The following is a 12,726-nucleotide window of genomic DNA, read 5'->3' on the forward strand; positions in this document are numbered from 1 at the left end:
ATATGCAGATTTGGCAGCCAGTCGAGATAAGACATTATTGGAGGAAAAGTTTTAGTCTAAACAGAGTTGACACAAACGGGTTCACGTGGAAATGAGGAAATGCACACAGCTGCCAACTGCCACTGGCGCTGTGCCACATGCGAAACCTCCCGGCGCCATTTCCCAAAACATATATTGTCGAAACTACAATTGGATTCGATCACAATGACGCCCTTTTGATTCTCCTTGTAAACGTGAAGGGAAGTAAAAGCTGCAGCAACGTGCATCAGTGTGCAAGAAACATTTACATGTTGCAGCAGGTCGGGGGCGGGGGCGGGGGAGGGGGGGGGGGGCAAATTGGGCAGCTGATAATCTTCTATAACCCGATTACACATTATATTCCATAATGTAATAAAGCCATCAGGAGTAACTCTGCCTTATTGTCTGCCAGCTTTATTTCTCCTAGATTATCGGAGCTAAGAAACAAAGCACCAGCCTCTGAGTTGATATTTGTGTGGACAGCAAGTTGTTGGCTTACTTGCAGAGAGATGTGCTTTGTGTATTTGATATTTTGCTGCGACACGTTTCTCAGGTGGTAGCACCGGCTTGTGGCTTCCGTGGAGTTGTCTCAGCTGCGGGTTGGTCTCCAGACCAGATTATAGTGATCGAACCACATCCTGTCAACATGCCCGTCGCTTGCTGAATAACGTGCAAAGCTGTACTTCACCTTTTTTTTTTGAGTTTCCTGCCCTCGAGTTTCTGAGGAACCCATCAGGGCTGGATTGACTCTGCCTCAGAATGGACTTGAAGCACGCAGCTTAGCTTCTTATTTTTAAATAATCCTCAGGACAAAATCAGATCAGTGGCCTCATGGTCTGCTCTTCCGGGATTTTAGACTGTAGCACTAACATGTAGTTAAATGGTGAAATGGGAAAATGCAATGTATTCATATACAAATCTGCTTAAACCAGAGAAGGGGAATGAAAGCAGAGGTTTTCAGAGTTTGTTTTACCTTTAGCTTCCGACTCCTGTATGTTTGTTTGTTACTTGGTTTGTATATTTGTTCATAAGTGAGATTATGGCAAAAACTACCGGACGGATTTCCCCACATTTCTGAGGAAGGATGAGTCAGAGAAAAATCCCTTTTTTTTACATAGTGAGATAAGGCGTTGTTTGGGTTATATGATATGAGTTTGTGAAATTCGGTGCAGCCTCATTCAATTTCAGGGTTTGTGCTCGACTTGGTGTCTTTCTGGTGAAACCTCGCCGTTCAGGCCTTTGATGCCAGAAACCTGAACAACATCCCTCAGACTTATTCTGAGTTTTCAGTGTCTGCTTGTTAACGGTCACAGATACTGTCGGTACTGAGTCACACAAACACACAAATCTCAACACTTTGATCATTCAGTTGATAGTTGAAGTCTTTTAATCAACCAAGGGCTTGTGGTTTAATTCCATCAAACTGACTGAGCAGGCTGCGGGGGGGCTTCGGCTCAACACTGTTGACACTGAGTTGAAAAAAAAACTCTTTTTTTTTTAAAATGACGGTACATTCAGTCCGGTGTGGGGAGGCTGAAGGGTTTGTGGGTGGGCACTGTTTGTTTTACAAAGCCTTCAGTTGATAGGGCCGTGTGGGGGAGCACACACACGAATACAGGCTTTCAAATACCCACAGCATAGACTCGTGGTTATCTTATTTTAAATGTCAAGACCCTATTTTTTTTTTTATTTCCAGATCAAACTTTACATGCACCAAGGTTTAAAAATAGAGGCGTGAGAATATGAAGTGTCTTTTCTCATTGCTCATTCAGACGCGAGCTTCTCTTTCGTTTTTCTCTCACATAAAACCCTGTTTCTTATATTTCCCATGTTGTTATTCCCTCAGAAAGTTGTGTGTGGTTTGAGTCGGGCCTCTGGTCTCCACTCCCTGAGAGTTTTTGAAGCAGTGGCAGCTCTGGAACGCTTCCTGAGCCTCAGGGCTTCATGTGCTGCTCTGCAGGGTTCTGCTGCCTCCACTTGTTTTCATTAATGTTGGTTTGTATGTCGCTGCCAGAAAAACATTCGTGAAGTCTCTTCTGCTTCCACGGGGAACGTCAGAGAATCAGGCTCCAAGGCTCTTCAACACGGTGTCATTCTGCCAAGTCACACTGTCTGTCTGTCTGTCTGTCTGTCTGTCTGTCTGTCTGTCTGTCTGTCTGTCCATCATTACTCTGTCTGTCTGTCTGTCTGTCTGTCCATCATTACTCTGTCTGTCTGTCTGTCTGTCTGTCTGTCTCTCTGTCTCTCTGTCTGTCTGTCTGTCCATCATTACTCTGTCTGTCTGTCTGTATGTCTGTCTCTCTGTCTGTCTGTCTGTCCATCATTATTCTGTCTGTCTGTCTGTCTGTCCATCATTACTCTGTCTGTCTGTCTGTCTGTCCATCATTACTCTGTCTGTCTGTCTGTCTGTCTGTCTGTCCATCCATCCATCATTACTTAGTCTGTCTGTCTGTCTGTCTGTCTGTCATTACTCTGTCTGTCCATCATTACTCTGTCTGTCTGTCTGTCTGTCTGTCTATCATTACTCTGTCTGTCTGTCCATCATTACTCAGTCTGTCTATCATTACTCTGTCTGTCTGTCTGTCTGTCTGTCTGTCTGTCCATCCATCCATCATTACTCTGTCTGTCTGTCTGTCTGTCAGTCTGTCTGTCTGTCCATCATTACTCTGTCTGTCTGTCCATCATTACTCAGTCTGTCTATCATTACTCTGTCTGTCTGTCTGTCTGTCTATCATTACTCTGTCTGTCTGTCCATCATTACTCAGTCTGTCTATCATTACTCTGTCTGTCTGTCTGTCTGTCTGTCTGTCTGTCTGTCTGTCTGTCTGTCCATCCATCCATCATTACTTAGTCTGTCTGTCTGTCTGTCTGTCTGTCATTACTCTGTCTGTCTGTCATTACTCTGTCTGTCTGTCTGTCTGTCTGTCCATCAATCATTACTCTGTCTGTCTGTCTGTCCATCATTACTCTGTCTGTCTGTCCATCATTACTCAGTCTGTCTATCATTACTCAGTCTGTCTGTCTGTCTGTCTGTCTGTCTGTCTGTCCATCATTACTCAGCATGCCCAGTCACTTGAGGTCTTAGTCTCTTACAGTAAGTTTCGCAAGTTTAAATCCATATTAAGTCACATTTACAACACAGATTGCAAAGTCCGGACTCGTCATCACCTCTGTAATCCGTCTCCGTCCATTGACGATCCCCCCCCCCATCCCCCCCCCCCAGGCGGGTGTTGTCACCCTCTATCTTTTCCTCGTGCATTTCTCTCTGGTATTCGTAAAGCCTTCGCTCCCGGCCTTGCGGGGTGCCAGACTGCTTCCTGTCATTGTGAGAAATGCAACAGTCCAGGGATTTCAAGGCACATGTTTTTTGTTTAGTAACCACATACTTGCATGTGAAGAGCTTGTTTTTATGTGCCGCATGGAGCTGTTTTGCGAGTCAAAGACAATAGCACAGGTTTTTCTGTTTTCTCCCGACGCTTGGCCCCAGCCTTGATGGTGTTTGTTTTGTGGTGGACGGACAAAGAGAGGGCGCACACTGGCTGTTAAACACCCACTGTCTCTTTGATTCCCCCCAGGCGAAGATTTGTTCCTTCATTTGTTTGGCTATTGTTGGGATCTCTGTGAAGTCCTGAAAAATCTACCATCTCTGGATTAGCGTGTCATGTTGCTGAACGAGAACGCACATGTCTGTATCGGTGGAGTCTCGTCCAAATGGCAAAAGCATTCAAAAGCAACGCGGCAAATGCTGTTAATTTGCTGTTTTCAAAATGTGAGCTTCAAAGAGACAATTTGGCAGAAAAACACTTAATTTGCCAAAGAAGCATTCATTAGCTGCCGGGAAACCCTCATCTGTGTGGTGCACTTCCTATTTGAAAGGGTGACAACCACCCAACACTAATACATTCACACACATCTCAGTATTCCCTCGCCTAACTGCCGATCAAAAAGCCAGAGAGATCTTTCAAGTTGTCTCAGATTAATTATTTATAAACTTCACATTCCTCCCTGCTAAGCTACTTCACCCTCCACAAAAGCCCCAGTGTGTTCTTTTTTTCTTTTTTTTTTTTGCTGACCGCCAAGAGAAGTGTTTCTATTAAAAGGGAGAAGTTGAATGCGACTCTCACGCGGCGCCGCGAGGAGAAAGCTTGTGGCCACGCACTGACAAGGGGCGGCCGAGAAACCGCTGAATAGAGAAAGTGCTCTGTTCTGTCTCGTGTCCCCTTCAGAAGAAAACGCTGTTCGTCTCTGACGCGGAGCGGCGGCCCACGCAAGGAGTCAAAAACAATCAGGAGACAGTTCAATTCCCACTGCACCTCCCAGCAAGGGTTTTATTGACTGTCTCTGGTACTTTTGACCTCCTGCGTCTCCTGTGACATCTTGACTGATAAAGGCAAAACAGGTCAACCGGCAACTCATTAAAACAAACTGGTTTCCCTCAATTTGTTGAATCATTTTTCATCTGTCAGGCTGTACAGTAGCACAACAATCTCACCGGAGTCAAAGTTCATGAGTGTTAGCAGTAAAACGATTGAAAGTAAAAGCAGCTGTGATGCAAATAGAAGGGCCTGTGTCTGTTTTAGAACACAAGTTAGGTATTATGAGGAAGATACAACCTACAGCAGTTCACTGTGTTTAGACGATAGGTTTTTATAAAGTTTCATAACTTGATCTGCACAGTAACTAGAGTGATTAAAATAAATATAAATTCTAGCGTGTGAGTCAGTAGAGTATATACCTACAACAAGCCCGAACAGAAAGAAACCAAAATATGTCTGGTTTTATTTCTTCATCAAGATCTGTGAAGTATTTGCAGCGGGGGGGGACATCCTGGATCTACCCCTGTTTACCGATCTGTGCCAAAATGTAAAATAGTTTGGTGTTAATCTCTTCAGTGTTTATTCCGTAGTTCTGTTCACAAACAAACAAACACGTGGAAACACCAGCAACTACGTGACCTCCTTGGTGAAGTTAAACATGTACATGTATATTTTCCTCCAAAAAGGAAGTCACTTTTGTTATCTGCATCAGTTCATCAGCCTGCTTACGCAAAGAAATACTCAATTGAATATTAGGAAACTCTGTGGAGGTGTGGGACGTGACTCACAGGAGAAATAAAGTGTAATTTCCACTTTCTGTAACATTGTGATATATTTTTTGTAACATGTCAGGTAAACTTTATTGTCATTTATCCACATATACAGTATAAACACAAATATACAACGTATAAAACTTTTTAAAAAAAACAAAACATATATAAAAACAACTAAAATGTGAAAACAGGGAAGAGCTATAAGCGTTTATAAATGTATTTCAAATGGTACACATAGAATAGAGAAAGGTAAATAAATAGGATATTACTATAATGTTATTGTAAGATTTCCCCTGATGGATAAAAGTCTGAATTTGAGAAGAACTCTGAACACTTAATACTCAATTTGATAAAAATAGAAAAGGTCATAAAGATGTTTTTTTGTTTGTTTGGAACCTACATTAAGTTGTCCCTTCATCATGCAACCTGAAGCACTTGTCATTATTCTTATATAATGTTTGACGTCACTCAGACTCATGTTTGCTCACTTGCTGCTGAAACGAGATCACTTCAAAACTGCTTGTTTTTAAACTCATCAGGATCTGCTGAGCACATTGTGGAGACTTGATGAATTGTTTGCCTGATTCGTTAACTGCCAGGGCAGACAAAGGAGGAGGAGGAGGAGTTGGACCCGGGGCAGAGGGAGGAGCTACCACTGCTGCTGCCTCTCCAACTCACAGCACAAAATCTGTCTGCCACAGAGGCACAAAGGAGAAGTAGGAACTGGGCCTGAGTGAGATGCGTGCAGAGCAAAATCCCTGAGGCTGAGAGAGAGAGAGAGAGAGGGGGAGAGAGAGAGAGCTGTAGATACTGAGTGTCTCAGCCGGTCAGACAAACAGAGGGAGAGAGAGAAGGAGAGAGAGAGGAGGGGAAACAGGAAACTCTGAAGACTCACCCAAGCAGGAGTTCAACTGAAGCTTTATTCCTGCTCCTGGGGGGGGGGGGGGGGGGAGAAGCCTTGTGGATGGTGGTCAGGACGCGAGGCAGACAGCTGAGGACAAGGAGCTGAAAAGGACAAAAAGAAACCCCCCCCAGATTGAGAGCTGATAAAGAGGAGGGATAATGCCATGAAGACATTTCCACACGGACCATGACCCTGTGGATGTTCCATCACCATCGCCGCTCCCTCAGCTTGCTGTGGCTGGAGACTCCCTGACTGAGCTGTGGACGTTTGTGTGGCTGAATCCTCTGAGTAAGTTTAAGCTCAGCCTTCAACTCGTGGGGTGAAGCCGGGTGGAGAGATAAAGCAGGGGGAGGGGAGGACGCACCAGCCTGGAGCTCTGTCCCCAGGGAGGGGTCTCTTCAACAGGAGGTTACCCCCAAAATAACTACATCAAGACAAGTGGGGGGGGGGGGGATCATGTGGTTGAGTTGGAGGAGAAATCTTTGTGCTGACGGCCTGAGTATCTTTTTGTTATGAGACTGTCCTGTGCCTTTCTCTCCATTCATGGTGGATTCTTCGCCTTGTGGGGCGGCCTTTTCATTATAAAGCCATTTCCTAACAGACACCCCTCATCCCTCCACTCTTTCAGAATGTACAACACTACGACACTCCTCCCTGGCAGCTCCACCTCGTCCTGGGCTGGGAATCACTCGGCCAACTGCAGCAGGAACGATGAGTTCAAATACCCTCTGTACAGCGCGGTGTTCAGCATCGTGTTCGTGGTGGGACTCATCACCAACGCCGTGGCCATCTACATCTTCACCTGCTCCCTGAAGCTGAGGAACGAGACCACCACCTACATGATGAACCTGGTGGTGTCGGACCTGCTGTTCGTCTTCACGCTGCCGCTGAGGGTCTTCTACTTCATCAACAGGAACTGGCCCTTTGGGAGCACGCTGTGCAAGGTGTCCGTCTCGCTGTTCTACACCAACATGTACGGCAGCATGCTCTTCCTCACCTGCATCAGCGTGGACCGCTTCCTGGCCATCGTGCACCCCTTTCGCTCAAGGACGCTCAGGACTAAACGCAACGCAAAGATAGTGTGCGTCGCCGTGTGGGTGCTGGTGCTGTCGGGGAGCCTCCCCACGGGGTTCCTGCTGCAGTCGACCTCCATGGTGGACAACAAGACCGCCTGCTTCGAGAACTTCTCGTCCAAGCAGTGGAAAACTCATCTGTCCAAGATGGTGATATTCATAGAGTTGGTGGGCTTCCTCATCCCGCTGCTGCTCAACTTCTGCTGCTCCATCATGGTGCTGCAGACGCTGCGTCAGCCCGAGACCATCAGCCGCGGGGGGAAGCTGAACAAAACAAAGATCCTGCGCATGATCATCGTTCACCTCTTCATCTTTTGCTTCTGCTTCATCCCCTACAATGTCAACTTGGTCTTCTACTCTCTGGTCCGGACCAAAACTTTAGCGGGCTGCTCGGCGGAGTCCGTGGTTCGGACCATCTACCCGGTGGCCCTCTGCATCGCTGTGTCCAACTGCTGCTTCGACCCCATTGTTTACTACTTCACCTCAGAGACCATCCAGAACTCCATCAAGAGGAAGTCGGTGGTCGGGCGCTCGTATGACGCCAAGTTCTCCGAGGCGCTGCAGTCAGAAACCAGCTCCAACCTGCAGCACAGCCTGAGGAATCTAAAAGCTAAAGTCTTTCACAATGAGTCTTCTGTGTGATCGGGTTGTTGTTGCACTCAGGTATTAAAAAAACGTTTCCAGAGGAAAAACAATCCAACACACGAGACCACAGGAATGGATAAGTGCTTTATCAAGCACCTGCCAAAGAAGTATTATCTTATTTCTCATCTCAGGGCAAATATTCGGACCTGTCACTGACAGACCCTGCTCTGCGGCGCTACTGACACCTGACCCTTTGTTCGCATCTGTGGATTTAATACTTATTTATTACTACTTATTAATTCCCCCTTTTCCTGTGGAAATTGCGTTAAACGCAATTACTCTGCCGGTGACCTGGAAGGGAATGTGATCACTGGACAGCAGGAGGGTTATGATACTGAAAGCTACATGTGCCTGTATATCTGTACACTTCCATGGTGAGCTGTGGTGCTAACTTTAGAGTAATGTCTTTATTAAATTAACAGAAAAGATATATCAAGCTTTTAAGTGTTACAGGGCTGTGTTGTGTGTTTTTTTTTTTTTTTTGTTGTGAATTACAAGTAGGTCACAGAAGTGCCTCCTTTGCATTTCATTGTAGACTGTCGATTCCCATTAAATGCACTGACATGGATTTCCACATACTGCACTCATGCCACAGTAATGAATAAAAGTCATGTACTGTCTAAAACTAATGAAACATGTTTTTCTTTTGAATGAGGAAATTGCCAGTTTGTCACAGGGACACATACGTTGACTTGTACAAAGTACGTGAAGACTTGGGATTTCAACACAATACGACAATACAACTGCATGTGAATGAGGAGGCAAAGAAGTGGAAGTAGAAAGTCTGTGTGCTTGAGCTTCCTGTGTGGCAAACAGCGAGGGAGAAGAGGAAGTCCTTGTAAATGGAAGTGAGAGGAACAGACTCTTCACAGTTTAAACCGTGAAATACATAGTTTGGATGTGAACGTGGCCGGACAAGAACCGCCATGTTCCATTTCTGCCACAGTGATTTGTTTTAAACAAAGAGAGCAGCGTTAACACAGCGTCATGTCTGTTTAACTTGAACTGAGATAGGAATTCCTGTTTTTTATCGTCCTGATAAATTTTGTTTTCTCCCCCCACAAGGACACTGTGTGTTTTAATAACTTACAGTCTGGTCTGCACAGCTCTGTCCGACAGACAAGGAGGTTTACGTCTGCGTTTGTGTGTTAGTTAGCAGGATTACACAAAAACTACTCAACTGATTTACATGGAATTTCATAGAGGAGTGTGGGGGGGCATGACCCAAGGAGGACGTCTTTAAATCTTTGTCTGGATCAGGGGGCAGAGTCAAGGAGAGAAAGGGGTTTTCAACATTTTCTTTGTGTTTAAGATATTGATATTTATTTATTGATATTTATTTATAAGTGTGTGCAATTTGCTGCACATCCGATACAAATATGGATCTAATCAATTTAAATGTCTCCCATGGGAACTGTTTTTTCTCCGTCCTATGCCCTAAGAACAGCACTGAACTGAAATCTCAGGGGAAAAAAATCCTTTTTGCGGTTTACAGGAGAAACAGATGTGTGAAATATTCCTCCCGCTGTGGACAAATATATACATAATACATCCAAGTGATGTGGCATCAGTGAGGAGTCAGCACAGCGTGAGGGCGTATAACAGAGAGCACATGGCGCTCTTGACTTTATTGACATAACCTGAGAGTCAGGCGGCGGCGCTTTGTTCACACACTCCACCTATAACTCTGCTTCTGAGGCCGTGTGAGCGCGTGAAGGACTCGGGTCAGAGAGTCGGCCTGGTATGAAAACAAACAAGTATGATTAAGACGCCGACGCGGTTCACGCCGTCTTGAAGTGGCGTCTTCCTCTGTGTAGTACATGATGACATTAAAGTGAACATCGTGAAGTAGAACCGAGTAATAGTAATAGTAGTAATGACTCATTTCCAGAGATTAACCACACATCACTGAGGATAAGGAATAACTGTATGAGTGTAGTCATCTGAGAGAAAGGTCAGTAACAGATGGAAACCCCATTTCGATGTCTTACTTTTTTCATTTTTTTGTTGCCGTGTTCCCATGTTGTGCGTTTGCTTAATGTCAAGAACACGAAGCTGTGTACACAACTCACTGGTTGTGTAAGAACATGGTGTCAGGGGTCGGACCCCTCACCTGAGCCCAGCAGGCTCCACTGCATACACAACAGTTATCTAATCAGCCTGACCTCTGCGGCCCCAGCAGCCTGCGTGGTGAGAAAACACAGACGCAGCACTGGTCCCCGATGCAAACATTGTGTTCTGCATTGCTCTGGTGATCTCAGATGACGAATCCATTTGGTTTTGTTGGTCAGTTGGTTTATGAGCAATATTACATTAAAACGAGCTGATGACCATGAAACTTAGTGGTGGGAAATGGTATCGGTTGGGGGAAGAACCTCAAACATTTTGATGTCCTTTTAATAACTTCCTTTAACATTCCCATGATGAAACTAATCCGGTTTATACAGGGAAATAACATCTGAGTGTGTGAAATGTGGTGCAGCTTGACTGAATTTAAGTGGTTTTAAGGTTTGTGCCACAGTAAACTATCAAACATCTAAGATTCAGGTTTGAAATGCAATCTTTTAATCTGCTTAATTCGCGCAAATCAACCTCTAGGGACATGTAATATAAATAAGTCGTTTTCACATGACTGCCGGATCCCTCCGAGGTCGCACAAAACAACAACAGGGTTTTGTCTGTTTTTGTCGTGATCCTCAGACAAACAGGAGCCTTGAACTCATAGCTTCAGGTTCCTGTTTCCCTCGTGGTAAAGAGAACATGTTTTCTCCAATGAACCTCTTAATGGCTGCTTTGAAGTTCTGTCAGTCGCAACTGACCGGCGATCCTCTGGCGTGGTGAGAACACTTGTCAGGAGCAATTTCTGCCGGGGCATTGACAGGGACCTCAGTGTGTGTGTGTGTCTGTGTGTGTGTGTGTGTGTGCTTTCAGGGGAAGAGGAGATTGGGTGGGGTGAGATTGGGGTTAGGCCCCTCACCCTAGGATTGATGATATATAACCAAGGGGAGCTGCTAAATGGATCCACCGGGGGGGGGTGTCTCTGCAGAGAATAATCAACCATTTATCTCCGCTCGGCTCACAGGATAAAGGAAATAGCTGTTATTACACTAATGTAGGCAGGGCCCATTTTCATATCTGCTCTATTTCCCCACAGAGTCTCACTCCACATCTCCGGTATTTACAGTCCCGCTTTGATTTTTAGGGTAAACAGGTATTATTATCGCTCTATAAAAAATAACCCTGCTGCCACTCTCCGGGGGGATGTCTTCTAAGAAGACTTAGAAGACATCTTTTTTTCCTGACTGGGGGAAAAAGGAGGAGGCAATAAAAAGTACACAATGCATGAGACAGAACATTGTGTTAAGTAATCATTTCGCAGGATGTGGGTTTGACGGACAAAAAAAGAGAAGGAGAGACGCCCCTGTTAGCACAACAGCCTCACTCATCCTAAAACCAGGGGCAGCACTGAACTAATAACCAGCGGTGGAGTGAGCTCAGCGTCTGCATGGAGGGAGGTAAACTAAATAACCGCACCAAAGGTCACATGTAATCCTTCCCAACTCCCTGTCGCCTCGGACCGTAAACAGGCCTTATCAGTCCAGTGGAGGGGGGGGGGGGGGGGGGGGGGTTGTTTGACCAGATCAGCCCGTGGTTGCATAACGTGTGCGGAATCAAATGGGAAGCATAAGCGGGCGTGTTGATAAAACACTTCGTTCATTCGGGGTCATGTTTAGAAAATCCAGTGTGCGGCATGTGAAGCGTCCGGTGTGTTCCGGAGGACAGACGGGGAAAGGTCACGCTGATCTCGTCCCAGCAGCCTTAGCGGGGACATTTTGAACACATTCCACAAAGAGTGCGTGGACAGCGGCCGCCATTGTTCTTCTCTCCCCTGACCACAAGCTTATTTACCTTGAGGTTAGAAATCTGACATTGTTTGTGCATTGTTATGGTAGTTGGAGTAAAAAACGTCCGGGTGTGAGGACATCAATGAAAATGTTGACACGCTTGGTCCACAAGTCCCAGCACGACCTGGGAAGTTGGGGTGGCGTGGGCGGTTCTCATAAATCCATTCTCTGCCGGGAAGTCCGATAAAATACTCACATGTGACACATACTGTTGTGTATCTTTTGTTTTCAGGACAACAGGTATAGAACCCAGAAACCCCCGTCTTTACTAATGCACTGTACACAGCAGGTTGTCTCTAACCCCCCAATACAGTACGCTGCAGACACACACACACACATACAAACACTCTACACACTCTACACACTCTAATGCCTCGGAGAGTTTCACCTCAGTGAGCATTGTGGCCTATTACAGCCAGCCCTTTAGGATGAGGCGTGTTCTGCTTGATGGAACCAGTCGGGGTTTCCTCAGCTTCCTCTGGAGGCTCCTGACATTTTCACACAATGTCCGAGCCGCCTCTGTGAAGACATTAATCCTCTGTTGTAGCTACAGCTTCTAACAGCAGAGGACGACCCACTGGTGTGACTGACAGTCTCATGAGAGATCATGGGTCATTGGGCTCTGAGCCGCTACATGTCCCACATGCAAAGACAAAAAGTCCCTGAAGCATTTGAAAGATGTAATCTGGATTCTCCGGTAAATATGTGAATTCTGTAACTAAAGATCTTAATCAGGACAAGTTGATGCGGCTCAGGTTCCACAGAGCGGCTCCACTAAGCACGTGGTGGTATTAGTGATACCCGGGCCCCGCTTAGTACTGCGGCACAGACTTATGAACAAATGCCCGTAGCACAGTCCACAGCACATCCACACATAAAAGCTGACGCTCACAGGTCAGCCTTTAGGTCAGCGTTCTCCCCATGAGGAATTTCAGCCCGACCACACAATACCTCTCTTCTTCTGCGCCTCCTCCTCCGCAGGATCCGGTCTCCTTTAAATCACTGTTCAATTCCAGGGAGACGAGTTGTCCTCATCTGCTCAACCCAGCCCTTGTCCAGGAAAAAGAAACCACAGCTGCGAGACAAATTCAA

At 45.8% G+C, this 12,726-nt stretch overlaps 1 protein-coding gene across 1 annotated transcript; it reads left to right on the plus strand.

Moving 5' to 3' along the window:
- The first annotated feature begins 5,722 nt into the window (after positions 1-5,722).
- Positions 5,723-8,354, plus strand: LOC128440607 (lysophosphatidic acid receptor 6). The gene is made up of 2 exons (XM_053423360.1): positions 5,723-6,299; positions 6,640-8,354. The coding sequence occupies exon 2, from the start codon at positions 6,641-6,643 to the stop codon at positions 7,724-7,726; it is 1,086 nt and encodes a 361-aa protein (XP_053279335.1). The 5' UTR covers positions 5,723-6,299; position 6,640; the 3' UTR covers positions 7,727-8,354.
- The last annotated feature ends 4,372 nt before the right edge of the window (positions 8,355-12,726 follow it).

The sequence above is a fragment of the Pleuronectes platessa genome, chromosome 5 (assembly GCF_947347685.1).
Source record: "Pleuronectes platessa chromosome 5, fPlePla1.1, whole genome shotgun sequence".
In the NCBI taxonomy this organism is placed as follows: domain Eukaryota; kingdom Metazoa; phylum Chordata; class Actinopteri; order Pleuronectiformes; family Pleuronectidae; genus Pleuronectes; species Pleuronectes platessa.